The sequence below is a fragment of the Bombina bombina genome, chromosome 3, assembly GCF_027579735.1.
Source record: "Bombina bombina isolate aBomBom1 chromosome 3, aBomBom1.pri, whole genome shotgun sequence".
Lineage (NCBI taxonomy): Eukaryota > Metazoa > Chordata > Amphibia > Anura > Bombinatoridae > Bombina > Bombina bombina.
In genome coordinates this window covers 1085406250-1085422420 of record NC_069501.1, presented here as the reverse complement: position 1 = coordinate 1085422420, position 16171 = coordinate 1085406250, and the positions used below count along the sequence as shown (strand labels likewise).

At 36.0% G+C, this 16171-nt stretch overlaps 1 protein-coding gene across 4 annotated transcripts in view; it reads left to right on the top strand.

The window, feature by feature from the left end:
- NEK5 (NIMA related kinase 5) overlaps positions 1 to 15725 on the top strand; it is a 121544-nt gene extending 105819 nt beyond the window's left edge. For 3 of the 4 annotated variants that reach the window (XM_053708383.1, XM_053708385.1, XM_053708382.1), the window contains exons 19-24: positions 1175 to 1243; positions 2224 to 2338; positions 3142 to 3276; positions 9179 to 9292; positions 10637 to 10751; positions 13393 to 15725. In XM_053708383.1, the coding sequence (XP_053564358.1) occupies positions 1175 to 1243; positions 2224 to 2338; positions 3142 to 3276; positions 9179 to 9292; positions 10637 to 10751; positions 13393 to 13576 (732 nt within the window). In that variant the 3' untranslated portion in view covers positions 13577 to 15725. The remainder of the gene's footprint in view (positions 1 to 1174; positions 1244 to 2223; positions 2339 to 3141; positions 3277 to 9178; positions 9293 to 10636; positions 10752 to 13392) is intronic. The other variant, XM_053708386.1, reaches the window with a different exon arrangement.
- Positions 15726 to 16171: the final 446 nt, after the last annotated feature.

Sequence of the window (16171 nt, the reverse complement as noted above, 5' to 3'; positions counted from 1 at the left end):
CTAAAGCAATAACTGTAGTCTTCTGACTCATACTTGGACAAAAGAAATTAACCATAAACTAAAGATTATTTAAATTCTATGTATAATGAGAATACATTTGAAATGCTCTTTAAAAATTGAAATAATTGAAAAAAAGCAAAGAAAGGGAACTACAATGTCCTGACTGAAAAAAATCAAAGAAAAAAACGTATCCTAATAGAAAATAAGATAAGGAATCTCACAAGAAAAGGCAAATAAACCAGAAACTCTGCTGGGGAAAATATTACAAAAATAAGCTGAATGTTTAAACCATTCATAGGAAGAAAAGAAGAGTTTGCAAAGCTCATAAAACCAATACGGTTCTAAGAAAAGAAAATGGGCTGAAATGAAAGTAAAAAAAAAGTGATTTTAAGACCGTTTCTCCTTAACCTCTCCGCCACCTAATAGGTGACAACCCCTGATAGGCTGCCAGTGATTTGCTTTGTTCTCTTTGTTTCCTTTGTTTGAAAAGCATACCTAGGTAAGCCCAAGAGCTAAGTGCTAGATGGCGATTGGTGGCTGCACATTTATGCCTCTTGTGATTGGCTTACCAATGTGTTCAGCTAGCTCCCAGTTATTTGCCATTGTATGGTCTGAATCATAAAAGAAAAAAAATGTGTTTCATGTCCCTTTAAGCTCTGGCATATTACAATGTAATATTTTTTTAACTTGTTAGAGAACTAGCTACTGCTACTGACAAATTCTGAACATTTTTCTGCTTTTACGTGAAAGGCCCCTGAACTGTCCCTTACAACTCAAGTATAAAATGTAAAAAATATAAGTAACTTCATACACTCTGTTTTATGCTGTTATAAGTTGCCTGTAATTAGTTACTCTTAATGCTCATAAGGAAACAGATTACATTTTATTTTTCTCAAAAATACTACACTAGACCAAGAGGTTATGATCTCAAGTTGGAGTGTAGAAAGTCCAGAAGTGATCTGCAGAAGCCCTTCTTCACACAAGTGGTTTATTCATGGCATAAAGTTCTGTTAGACGTGGTAAAGACAAACACTGTGGGAGCAGAATGCCTGGGATACACATAAGGCTATCCTGCAAATTAAATAAGCTCATAGGAAATATGGGCAGACTTGTTGGGCCTACAGTTCATATCTGCCGTCAAAATCTGTTTCTGAGGATTATTTCTCTTTTTTAGGGTGGAGTAAAGTTTGAGATTGATTTGGATGAACTTGTTGCAGAGGAAGATAGCAAACAAGATGAAAAGGTATTTGCTGTTTCCTCTTGGATTTGTCTAGCAACTATAAAGGAACAAAGTATGTTGACAGCATGCGTTTAAGCAACTTTCTAATTTACTCCTATTATCAATTTTTCCTCATTCTCTTAGTATCTTTATTTGAAAAAGCAAGAATGAAAGTTTAGGAGCCGGCCCGTTTTTGGTTCAGCACCTGTGTAGTGATTGCTGATTGGTGTCTAAATGTAGCCACCAATCAGCAAGTGCCACTCAGGTACTGAACCAAAAATGGTCCGGCTGCTATGCTTACATTCTTGCTTTTTCAAATAAAGATACCAAGAGAACATTTTTTTTATGTGTAAATTAGAAAGTTGCTTAAAATTGCGTGTTCTATCTGAATCATGAAATTTTAATTTTCACTAGATTATCCCTTTAAGACTTTTTTTTTTTTTTTTTTTTAAAGTTAGATTTAATTTTTTCAAACTTGAGTGGCTGCTAACAATATAAATGTATATTGTATTTGTCCACATTGATGTCATTTTGGTTGCAACATAATATTGTTTTCTGCCTCCCACCAAAAACAAGGCCTTCAGCTGCTCCAATGAAAGCCATTCTAACAATATGTTTTGCTATGTTTTATTGTAAATGCCTTTAATAAAATATCAGCTCAACTTTTTCTTTTTTGCCAGTGAATCAATTTAAAGGGCCACTAAACCCAAAATCTTTCTTTCATGATTAAGATAGAACATACAAATTTAAACAACATTACAATTTATTTGAAGAAAAAGCAATGCACATGGGTGAGCCAATCACATGAAGCTTCTATGTGCAGCAACCAATCAGCAGCTACTGAGCATATCTAGATATGCTTTTCAGCAACGAATGTCAAGAGAATAAAACAAATTAGATAATAGAAGTAAATTAGAAAGATGTTTAAAATTGCATTCTCTTTCTAAATCATGAAAGAAAAAATGTGGGTTTCATGTCCCTTTAAGAATATATATTTTTTACAGGAATTTGATCTATTAAATGATACATTGACGTTTGAACATGGAAAGAAATTGGAGGCTGCCAACTGGCTCAAAGTGTGCATGGATCAGAGGCAAACAGCTTCCCAGCCTAAGTCAGGTACATTATAAGGCACATTATTGTTCCATGCTAACATGGTTGTTTCCTATAGGATATCATATTAAGTCATTGGTACCTAAGTCCTCTTATCCCTCCCCACACCCTGAAAAATACAATATTTACATTCTCTTCAATATATGTTCTAAAAACATTCTGACCTCCTACCTCTAAACAAGTTGATAAACATTACATAATTAGAGTTTTTTTCAGGACAGAAAGTGCAAATTCTTTTGAAAACTGTAAAATAACAGACATAGGGCTAGTTTACTACATTTAGTTGTAAGAAACATCAGATACTTCCATTGGTCTATGGATATTTCTAGAGGTGAATTAGCCCCAATTTTTGTTTAACCTGATCCTGATGAACATTTAGATTTGCCCAGATTATGTGGGGGATTATTAGAAACAGTTTTCATTCTACAGACATAGGAAATAATGATTAATTAGAGAAAAAAAAACAGGCATATAGGAAATATATATCAAGCATAAATATAATAGCATATTCATCAGACATATGTCAATATACCATTAGTAGCATGAAACTCATAGCAGCTAAGACTAATAAACTACATATTCACATGATTCATATAACATTACAATTTAAAGCTAAATGATAATGATTTAGACTGGAATTAATTACTGTATTTTATAGCTTATTGGAAGTTGTTAAATTTGTTTTTTTCACTTATGTTTATGGATGTAGATGCATGCTTGACATAAGGAATTCATTGTGCAAACAGAAATTATTTTTGGACGTCCTTGCTTAGAGGACTATTAAAGGGTCCTGTATTTTGGTCTTCTAGATAACTGCAGCTTGGAAAATGAGTCAGTGGAAAGCAGGAAACATTGGTCACCAAGAAAACCAGAAACACTTCTAAATTTCTTCTGTGCTGCAGACCTCACATCTGTACAGAATACCATTGCAGACTTAGAATCAGGTGAGCTATTAATATATCAATACATTTAAGACACTATGGATCCCACCTAACAAGGTCAGTCCAGCCACAAAATACCAGGCAAGCCCTCTCTGAACAAAGAACATGGCAATCCCAGTTGATCCTGAAAAACTTGTTCCAGGTTTTGACATACTGAATAGGCCTGAATGTTCCCTCTTTCTTAGGAACAAATAAAAGACTGAAATAACTCCCTTTACCCCATTCCAGTATTGGTATAGGAACTATCACATTCATAAGTTCTAAATCAAAAAAGCTTGAAAAAAGGCATTTGCCTTCACTGGATCTGTCAGTACACGGGACAGAAGAAACCTTTCAAGAGGTGATCTTGACTTGAAGCCAATTCTATAACCTTAAGAAATCATGTTTAAATCTCAGGGAACTTGGACAGATAAAGACCAAACCTTCTGAAAAAGATACAAAGATGCTCCATCTTAAACATGAAAGAATTGGATTCTGTGTCTTTATCAGTATTCAAATCCCGATCATCTGCGGGGGGAAAAATACCTTCAGAGTACATATCTGAGGTGACTGAGTCTGACTCTTTCAGAAAAAGGACCAGATAAATTAACATTAGGTTGAATATCAGACAAAGTGTGTCTGCTCTTACTTGGAGGAGGCATAGTCGCCAAAATGTCAGTAATTATAGAATGCACAAAATCTGTAAAACTCCCTTGTACAGTACACAAGGAAGGACAGAATCTCTCAGAGGAGTAAACTGATTTAATTTGATTAAATGCATTAATTGAGCCCTATGAAAAGAATAGCAAAGTTTGTAAAATATAAACTTTGAGAGAACAAACAGAGGATCTACCTTCTAAAGGATATACAAGAATCAAAATGGGGACAGTACCAGAACGCTTCAGATAATTATACAGAACCCCAGACAAATAAATATAAGAACCAAATTTTTTTTTTACTGTGTAGACATAAGCAAAAAACTGATTATATAAAGCAAATAAACATTTATGAAATAATGCAACTGGGAGTTTAACATAAAATCCAAGGTTCTGAAGACAAATAACATTGATAGTAAATTAAAGATCCGGCTCTAATGATATAATAGAGTCTTACCCCCTAACTAGCGAATACCGCAGTAATCATCGGGCAGGAAATAGCATGGTAGAAATAAATAAACCACCAGCCGAAACATATATAAAAATAAAATTAAAAAAGCAAGCACGCTAATTGCAATCAAGGGCGCGGCATACTAACAGAAGCTGTAACGATAAAAGTTAGAAACAGTGTATAATAAAAAACACAAAGAGTGTCCCCAAAATAAACAAACTGTATGATTTATGAGAATTACAGTGGGGCAAAAAAGTATTTAGTCAGCTACCAATTGTGCAAGTTCTCCCACTTAAGAAGATGAGAGAGGCCTGTAATTTTCATCACAGGTATATCTCAACTATGAGAGACAAAATGTGGAAACAAATCCAGACAATCATATTGTCTGATTTGGAAATAATTTATTTGCATATTATGGTGGAAAATAAGTATTTGGTCACCTACAAACAAGCAAGATTTCTGGCTTTCACAGACCTGTATCTTCTTCTTTAAGAGGCTCCTCTGTCCTCCACTCATTACCTGTATTAATGGCACCTGTTTGAACTTGTTATCAGTATAAAAGAGACCTGTCCACAACCTCAAACAGTCACACTCCAAACTCCACTATGGTGAAGACCAAAGAGCTGTCGAAGGACACCAGAAACAAAATTGTAGACCTGCACCAGGCTGTGAAGACTGAATCTGCAATAGGCAAGCAGCTTGGTGTGAAGAAATCAACTGTGGGAGCAATAATTAGAAAATGGAAGACATACAAGACCACTGATAATCTCCCTCGATCTGGGGCTCCACGCAAGATCTCACCCCATGGGGTCAAAATGATCACAAGAACGGTGAGCAAACATCCCAGAACCACATGGGGGGACCTAGTGAATGACCTGCAGAGAGCTGGGACCAACGTAACAAAGGCTACCATCAGTAACACACTACCCCGCCAGGGACCAAATACTTATTTTCCACCATAATTTGCAAATAAATTCTTTCCAAATCAGACAATGTGATTGTCTGGATTTGTTTCCACATTTTGTCTTTCATAGTTGAGGTATACCTATGATGAAAATTACAGGCCTCTCTCATCTTCTTAAGTGGGAGAACTTGCACAATTGGTGGCTGACTAAATACTTTTTTTCCCCACTGTATGTTTGTGTGTATGATATTGTGCTTAATATGAAGTCTCACTAATTTATATTAGTATCTATCAGCAGCTAGATCCCCACAATACAGTGTTTCTTCATTCTTAGACTATAAATTAATAAAAAAAAAGCCTCAAGTAATAGTGGTGGCAAAGTAAATGTGTCCCCTGGTTTAAACTGTACCTTCTAATAGTCTGTGGGCTATGTGAGTGTACCAGAAATGCACCCACTCTACCATGCTTACCAGCTGTAGAAAAAACTGATTCCAGTAGAGAGCCCATCCAGTGTGTTGTATACATCAGCAGAGGATATGCTAGTGGAGTACAACTACGACCCAGGAGGAGGCTAAGGGATAAGTCTCCCCATAGGGTATAATTTAGTCACTACTTAATACTCCATATTCCCTTCTGTCCTGATAGCAGGGTGGATACAAATCTGACACAGCATGAGACCCTAGCACAGCGAAGGGGGTAAGTCACACAGGGATGGGCAGCAAATTTAAATAGACAGTTGTAATCAACATGATTCAACCCACTTTTCAAATCAGGTTTATTGTCAAAATTTACAGGCTTTCAGCTGTTTGCAACGAACAAATCAAACAATAGCAATTGAAATAGCTCAACACAGCAAGTGCTTCAAGTGGTTTCCCCAGATTCAACTGAAAATGCAACTTTTAATGAATTCTGCAGTCTCAAAATTATTCAACCCTTCATGGCAAGCATCTTTAGTACTTAGTAGAGCACCCTTTTGTTGTTATGACCTGCTGCAAACGAGATACATAGCCAGACACCAGCTTCTGGCAGCGTTCCTGAGGAATCTTAGCCCATTCTTCATGAGCAATGGCCTCCAGTTCAGTAATATTCTTGAGTTTGCATGCTGCAACCACCTTCTTCAAATCCCACCAGAGATTTTCTTTGGGGTTCAAGTCAGGTGATTTTGATGGTCACTGTAGAATCTTCCAGGACTACTTCTGCAACCAAGACTTGGTGGAATTTAAGGTATTCTTGGGATCATTGTCCTGTTTGGATGTCTAATGACGCTTAAGCCTCCTCACAGACATCATGACGTTTTCTCCTAGGATTTCCTGATACTTAAATTAATCCAACTTGCCTTCCACACGCTGCATGTTTCCAGTGCCAGAGGATGCAGAGCAGCCCCAGAGCATCACCGAGCCACCACCATGCTTAACTGTAGGCAAAGTGTTCTTTTCAGCGTATGCTTTATTCTTCTTCCAGGCATACTGCTGATCAGTAGGGCCGAAAAGTTCCAGTTTTGTTTCATCGCTCAACAGAACATAATCCCAAAACTTCTATGGCTTATTCATATGATTTTGAGCATATTTTAGCCAACTTTTCTTGTGATTTTGGGTCAGTAATGGTGTACGTCTTGGAGTTCTGGCATAGAAACCTTCTGCGTTTAGTACGCGCCTTACTGTGCAAACTGAAATCTTTGCAGTCACTCAAAGATTTTTATCAACCTGCGTTCTCAGAAATCTGGTTGCAGCTGTTGATAGATTACTTTTTCTGCCCCGTCCAGGTAGTGTAACAACTGTTTCGTTAAACGGGAGAAACGCGTTGAGGTTGAAATACACACCGTATAGGTGAAATTTTGAATATACCTGTTATAACCGTTTGCTGTGGGGGTCCAGCTACCACTTGGAGGGCTTGTGGCTATTGGTCCGGTCAGCATCGAGTTGCACATCTTTTTATCTGCCTTTTAAATTTGGAATCTTGTAAGTGTTATCCTATTTGTGTGTCAATTGTTTTTTTGTTAAATAAACACACTTGAATCCGGATGCGCTCTTTGTTTTTTCTTCTATGATATTTCCGTTCCTGGTGGAGTGCCTAAGATCTCCACATCTGCAGAGCTGCATCGGATTGTGCCGCACACAGCGAGTTTGTGACGTCATCAATAGGCGCAATAGAGGAACACGCCAGGCGAGGACGCCAACATCGGAGCAGAGCCTCACGGAGTCTACAGCAGGAATAGACCTGGCCGCCTTTTGGAAAACCGTCAGTAACAGTCATCGGATTTGGTCGAACACACACCTCTGAGACTAGTGACTGTAAACGGAGGTATCTGAGTATCAATATAGACTTTGCATATAACTATACTGTGACTGTACCGCTACAGGCGGCTTTGATACACAAAGACTGCTGTTTATTGTTTATTAGTTGGGGGTAACATATTAATAGCGCGGGGTGTTTTCTTTTGTTTTTGTAATTGTTTCTTTAACTTTGAACTTGCAAACTATGCTTCCAACGGTGTCTCCAGGAACATTCAGTGCCTTCGCTATCCTTTTGTATACTGTTCCTTGTTTGTGAAGGGCGATGATCTCTTGTCTTAACTTTTTGGACCATTCTTTTGAATATATTCTAACATGCAGTCAAATGTGACACTCAACAAACCCCTAGCCAGTTCAGGTATGGTGCAACTATTGAAAGCCTTTGATTATTCAGGGGATTGAATCATTTTGAAACTGCAGAATTCATTAAAAGTTGCATTTTCAGTTGAATTTTGGCAAACCACTTGAAGCATTCGTTGTGTTGAGCTATTTCAGTTGCTTTTGTTTGATTTGTTCATTGCAAACAGCTGAATGTCTAACTTTTGAAAATAAACCTGATTTGCAATACGGGTTGAATAATTTTGATTACAACTGTATATGTACTGTATATGAATATATACATATACAGTATATTTATGTGTTAATATGTGTATATACACATATTAACACATAAATATATATGTATATAAGCATATACATATATATTTACAGGGATAACATAGTCTCCAAAGACCACAATGTAAAAGCACTTTTCAGTGCGTTTTTTTTTCTTCTAACACCCCACATCCGCCAACTTTAACCCCTAAAAACTGCTTAGCGCATTTTTTTTTTCATTTTTTTTATTTTTTAAAAAGATACTACATTTTTTTTTATCTTCAAAAAGGAATCTCAGATTTTTTTTGGGGGGACAATTGGAGGACATTTTAAAAATTAACTAGAGATCTGACCACTGGTTAATTTTTTGAGTGCTAATTGCTACCGTGCCATCGGGCACACAATAAATAAGTGCTGCACTTGTAATATGGCCCATAATTGGAAAATAATCTGAAAAGGTATTACTTTAAAAATGAAACCTTTATAAAACCATGATATAAATTGATTTAAATTGAGTCTTACGACTAGTTATTTAAATGATAATTGAAATCAGTTTGATTTAAATCAAATACAATCTACCTTTATAGTAACTAGGTCTTTTCAACGAAATATTTGGAGCACTTCAATTCTTTACCTTCTCCTGTGGAGGCAAAGATATGACTGATATACTAGATCTCTTGGAATGTTGGGTATCTTTGTCTCCTTCTAATGGTCTGGAGTTAAATCCCAGGTGTAATGGCTAGTGGACTCTCACCCTCTTATGAAAGGAAAGTATAATGTAATATAAACTTGGCACTTTTTTCACAAAATGTAATCTTTCTTTTTTCTTTAATTAATAGAACAAAACATGTGACCTCTCAAATGCAGTAAGAATGTGACTACAATTGATAGTTAAATATGTTTATTTTATATACTTATCACAGTGATTTTTGAAAGAAAAACATTTACAGCAAGCAAAGTATAGTTCTGCCATATTAGTACCCATGGGCAAAACACTGATTTATGTACTCAATGCTTTATGAACTAACAGACATGCCAGGAAACAGGAAGCAATGGAACTGTGTGGCACCTGGAACACTGCTAAAGGCCTTGGCAGAGGCAGACTTAGCCAATGATACCATGATGACTGCTGAAGAGGTTTGTGGTAAGAATATATATTTATTTAATCTACATAAGCTGCTGGGGAAAAAAAAACAGCACGCAACAATTGTTTTTAGGTGATGGCTTTGCTTGGGCAAATATTATTATGATATTCTGGCAGCTCACACACTGTTCATAAACATTGTTCATATGGTCACAATTTTCAGGTTAGTAGAGCAGGGATTTATTATTAAAGGGACACTCAATCAAAATTAAACTTTTATTATTCAGATAGAGCATGCCATTTTAAACAACTTTCCAATTTACTTCAATTAACTAAATGTGCACAGTCTTTTTATATTTAAACTTTTTGAGTGACCAGCTCCTACTGAGCATGTGCAAGAATAAGTGTGTCTGCATTTGTGAATGGCTGATGGCTGTCACATGGTACGTGTATCCATATGTGATTGGCTGATGGCTGTCACATGGTACAGGGGGATTGGAAAAAGACATAACTTAAAATTGTCAGAAAAAAAAACTACTACTCATTTGAAATTCAGACTAAGTGCTATTGCATTGACTTGTTATCTTGCATTTGTTGATTATGCAAATCTACTTTGTTGACTGGTCCTTTAATGATAAAAGGGCCATAATAGTTGAAAAATTACATGCTCTAACAAATTAGCCACTCTAAACACACATTAGAAGTACCGCTCAGTACCCCGCAGAGCATTGTTTGTTCAGAGGGAAAAACTGCTGCTGATCCAATCATGTACACAGCTCTGCGGGTCCCGAGCAGTATTTCCAATGTGCGCTGTAGTACAGGGACGCTAGTCTTCAAATTACAATTAGAACATTTAATTTCTCAACATTAAAAGTATCAACCACAATATCTGTGCTGGGCTATATTGAATTGAAGTTGATGTTATTTATCTTATTTTGACTATTGATGTTTTTTGACATCTAGCTTTTTGCTGTATTAATGATATGACATTTTATAATTCCCTTTTAAGACAATGACATTTTAAAAACGTTGTACTTTATAATAGTCTTATTATTTATATAGTGCTTTTGTTCTCAAAGGGGTCACACAGAAGTTAATAAATAGTAGCTATTACCCCTATTAGTGTTGGAAGAAAAGGAAGGCTCAGTTGGCCCTGCTGGGTTTATAAAGGTACATCAATTGGTCGAATTTGCCATGTTACCATCTTGTCTTAATCAAAACATTACAGTCTGCTTATAACTTAATTGTTCATGATTGTCTCTACTCCTCTATTAGACATCTCATGTTTAGTGTATGTCAGACTTTCATTACAAGTCATCTAATCACCCTCTATTAATGACCTATTATCAGAACTAGCAGCAAAATATATTAGCAAGTTAAATTCTACTTCTTTCTTTTGTTTAGATAAGACACTGAAACAGTGGTCACCGAGAAGGAAAGACAAAGAAGAATCAGACATATCATCAGATGATGACCTGGATGAAGATAGACTTGAACCGAGATCCGATGATGATGATACGTAAGATACATAGAATACACACATATATGGAAATTATGTAAATAAATAAGAAAAAAAAAACAGGACTACAGGTACAAATCCCCAAACCCGGAATTCTTCCAAAATTCAGACTTTTTCATTTCTTTTTTTTGTTAATAAAATTATTACAAATGTAACATTATTCCCCACCAGTAAGTCACAATCTCCTCTGCCTGCATCTTTGGTTTGGTGATTGTGATCTTTAATGCAAATTATAGTCTATGTTTATTTAAAACAACAACAATTACATTTACCTTTCTGATTACAGTACTGCACAATTTTCATTATTATTATTATTATTTTTTTAAATAAACTTTTATTTCTTTATATGAGAACATTACATAGTTTGTTATTCCAAATCTTACAAAGTTCTCTGCAAAGCGAACATATTGTTTTTACATCAAGTTGTCCTTAATATGTTCTACAAGTTACATAATAAATCTCTCACAGTTTAACATATAAACAGCTAAGGCTATTAAATAAAGAAAATGAAGAAGTTAAAGACATTATTATCCATCTCTCTACATCTGTCTCATCCCGTCCAGCCCCCCACCTCAGGAATGTACTCCACCTCCCAGATTTAGAGAGCGGAGGATACTTCATATGAGTACTGTACTATTTTTTGATGGTACTATGTTTACATTAAAATTCACTTGTCATTGTGTATCCATATGTTACATATGGATACACACTGACAAATTAATTTCAATTTTGTACTCTGAGCCACTAGGTGGCAGTGTATAACCACAATTGTGATTTTTATGAATAGTATATGGTCTGGAACTTTATTTGTATTGTTGGTAAATGGGTGTATATTTAAGCACTGAATTTGGTGTTAAATATTATGGCATGATTAAGGGTGTTCAGAATATGTGAGCAGCATAACATTGCAGAAGCAAATGTCTAGTGCGGCCTTTACCCCTGTTCTTTTGAAATAAACCACACAGGTTGTCAATCATCCAAGAAAAATCAGAGCCTAGGAATCCTTGGTCTTATGCTGTTGAACCCCCTTCCCCTGCCTATTTAAGCCAAGCTATCCATTTATATTATTATGCATTAGTCACCTCATATTCCCTGTAACACATTTTAAACAAAGCTTAAAATATATTTTACACATAGGTAAAAAGGACTGGGGCAGAGCATACTTTACTGTTGGTAATATTAGGCATTATTATTTTTTATTATTATCAGGTATTTGTAGAGCGCCAACAGATTCCGCAGCGCTGTAAACATAGTCGGTGTACAGGATAGCTTTTGTAGGGGTCAGGTGGGTAGAGGGCCCTGCCGAGAGTTTCACTGTTGTAGTCGGCTCTTATGAAGCGATCTGTAAACAGCTGGGCCCATAGGCTTACATTCTAAGGGGTTCAGGGGAAAGCAATGGAGTTAGGAAAGGTTAGTGTTGGATGTATGCATCCCTGAATAGTAGAGTTTTTAGGGAGTGCTTGAAGCTGTTAAAACTAGGGGAGAGTCTTAGGCATAGGGTTAACCCATTGGATGACTTAGACGTCTGCATAGTATAACATGTTGCAGCGCCAGCTATCTCAGGCAGTGCTAACAACATTTTCCACCACTTCCAAAAGTTCACACTTGGGGTTAGATTTATTAAGTGTCGAATGTCCACATTTATCATCACACAAGCATTTCTGGTAAATTGTTTGTGCAATGCCTTCCCCTGCTTACTGGCTGCCAATCGGCCGCTAGTAGGGGCTGTTAAGCATCCCAATCAGATCGGGATGATTTCAATCCACCACCTAAAAGGTGGTGGACAGGTTAAGGAGCAGCGGTCTTATGACTGCTGCTTCTTAAAGGGACATAATACTCATATGCTAAATGACTTGAAAGTGATGCATTATAACTGTAAAAAGCTGACAGGAAAATATCACCTGAGCATCTCTATGTAAAAAAGGAAGATATTTTACCTCACAATTTCCTCAGCTCAGCAGAGTAAGTTCTGTGTAAAAAGTTATACTCAGCTGCAGCCCAGCTGCAGGTAAAAAAAAAGAAATGAACAGCAGCCAATCAGCATCAACAGTGCTGAGGTCATGAACTCTTTTACTGTGATCTCATGAGATTTCACTTAACTCTCATAAGATTTCATTGTAAACTTCCTTACACTGAATAGGGAAATAAGATGAGTGTGCATGAAAGCTAGCTCATTCTGCTGTCCCGGGACAGACATACTGATTTGCTGCTTAGAAGTTCTTTACAATGGGATGTGGCTACTGAGAAACTTTTGAGGTAAAATATCTTTCTTTTTTACATAGAGATGTTCAGGTGATATTTTCTAGTCAGCTTTTTACAGCTATACTGCATCACTTTCAAGTGTTTAAACATTTGGGTATTATGGCCCTTTAACTTCCGTTTCCGGTCGATGACAATTCTGCCTTAGATGGTGTTGCAGTTCAATACTGTTGCAGAGATATTTTCACTGTCTTTTAGTTGAGGTTCCAGAGAAAATGTGTAAAAGGAATAAAGTGCATCTAAACAGTAGTATTAGATAGTATTACATATTAATACAAATATTAATAAATGCTGAAATTGTAAAATTTAAAATGGAAAACAAATGTGGTGGGTTTGGTAGGCAAAGATTACAATTGTAATTGTATTTTATCGTTTACAATAGGAATTTTGAGGAGTCTGAAGATGAGCTTAGAGAGGAGGTTATGCATTCAATGCAGAAGGTATTAACGCCAAGAGATGAGGACCCAACAGATTCTACTGAAACCAACACACAGCAGGTTCCTGGGGAACACAATACTTCAGCAGAGGTCTCTGTAACAGAGGTGCAGGCCACCCCCCAGTTATAAATAAGTTGCTCACAAAAGAAGACTGATACCAATTCAGGATTTTGCAATAAATCCAAAAGTGAATTTAAAGTCAGAAAAAAGCTGACATGGAAAAGGGATATTTTGTTTATTGTAGAGACTTATTTAAATATTTATTTGACAGGTCTCTTACGAGCAGGGTGTACTGCCAACTCACCCAATGTCTTTGATGTCAAAGGAATGGTAACTGTTTTTACTGCTAATGCAAACGTATCCATTATAGCTTCTATATTTTTCTTTCCAATACCAAAAATACAGCAACAAAACCTCAATGATTAAACATGTAGACATTTAAAAAACCCTAAGTGACATTAAAGTCACGATTGTATAAATACATAAGATATATCAGCAATTAAAAACTGTTGTGCAATAGATCTGCTTACAAAATAAATGTTTTATAAGTATTTATTTAAAATTGTCAGGACTTTGCAAAAGCAGAGCAGTCTAGGGATACACCGCTTGTAAACCCACTTGAGTATTTTAACTGATCTCCTTTGCAGAGGCCAGACTTAAATGACAAAACATTCAAAAGTCAATTACTTTATAGCACGTAGCAGGATCAGTAAAGCTGAAAGGGTAAACTCAAGCCTCTCTAGAATACACAAGAGTACTGTTTTTTTTTTTTTAAATCAGGTAAAATAATGAATGTACAATGTATTTTTTTACTGTGCTTACCTTAAAGGAATAGTCTAGTCAAAATTAGCTTTCATGATTTAGAGAGAGTATGCAATTTTAAGCAACTTTGTAATTTATTTCTTTGTTTTCTTGGTATCTTTATTTGAATGTAAGCTTAGGAACCTGCCCATTTTTGGTTCATCACCTTGGTAGCTCTTGCTGATTGGTAGCTACATTTAGACACCAATCAGAAAGTGCTTCTCAGGTTCTGAACCAAAAATGGGCTGGCTCCTAAGCTTACATTCTTGGTTTTTTTTTTAAATAAAGATACCATGAGAACAAAGAAAAATTGATAATAGGAGTAAATTAGAAAGTTGCTTAAAAATGCATGCTCTATCTGAATCATGAAAGTTTAATTTTGACTAGACTATTCCTTTAAATAAACACTTTATTTCCCCCTCCCTCCCCAAACACTACCTTAGAACAAATTATACTGACACCTGGTAGAAACAAAAAAATGATCACAAGACTATACCTGGCTATCCAAGAGGCTAAAAACATCACAAAACAAAAGCTGCACAATAGATGGGAACAAGATCTAGATATAACATATAATGAAGAGGAATGGAGACAAATATTTTTTTCACTAGGCAAAAGCCTAGTAGGGGCTGATCTTATTGAAAACTCGATAAAAACTGCATATCGTTGGTACCTCACACCACTAAAAACCTCACATTTTGACCCCCAGAGTAATAGATTATGTTATTGAGGCTGCACAGGGGTGGGTACTTACTTACACATGTGGTGGGGATGCCCATTGATACAGCCTATATGGGATAAATTATCGCAGCTGATTAAGAATACACTAGATGACTCAATTACACTCTCAGCCGCAAAGGCCCTGCTCCACATCCCTCTAGACTCACTAAACTCGGCCACTAATAAGTGGATTAATATAGTATGCACAGCCACCAGAATATGCATAGCTAGGAAGTGGAAGGTGGGAGCGCCGGACTGGTGCGAAGTACTTGACAAAATTGAAAATATCTACATTATGTCTGAGTCAGCAGCATGGTTGCAGGGTAATTCAGAAAGCTTCCAAAATATTTGGATCCATTGGATTCTGAGTAGACATAGTTAGATGAGATTGGCTGGTACAAACATAGGAACTCAGGGAGCCTCTGGTGGTTTATATAAGCCAAGAATTACAAAAATCCACATAATCACGGAAGAAGTTTATTCAAAGATTTCTAAAAATAGCGGCACTGCTCGATGAGAAAGGTTCTTAGTTAAAAGTTAGACCTAGTTAAGTAATTTTTTGTTAGAGAGGGGGGGGGAGAGAGATGAGAGTTGGGGGAAAAATGATAATTATTGGAAAAACAGAGAATTGTACAGTGTGTAGAATATATCCATATACCTAAATGTATAGGAATGTTTATTATTGTACGGATACATACTGAAATGCTACGATGTACTTGTTGTGAAACATTAATAAAAAATATTTCAACTAAATAAACACTTTATTAGGAGTTTTATTTTAGAGTTTAAAGGAGCCTTAAACTCTACAAATTCCTATTGTGTATAAAAAAAGCACTGCTAAAACATGTTAAAATTTGTTTTGCATGAAAAGGTTAAGTTAAAGCTGTTTATTTTGAAACTAACAGGAAGTGCATAATTGGTCTGTGTGACAGGAGCACACTAGCGGATAAGGAAGTCTCCCACTACTGTATTTGTGGGACATCAGTTTAAAAAAACTGTACTACAAATTAAACAGCAATCTTTTGGTTGAACCAAAAAAAAATATATAGAGATGATTTTAACCACTAAATAAATGCTAGATGGAAAGCAAAGATAGGTCTGGGAAAATATGTAGATGTATTTTTAAAAAGTTATCGGTTGCTTAAATACTGAGTGTAAAGAATGGCAATAAAGTAATGGGTACCACCTTGTTGTAACCTAGGT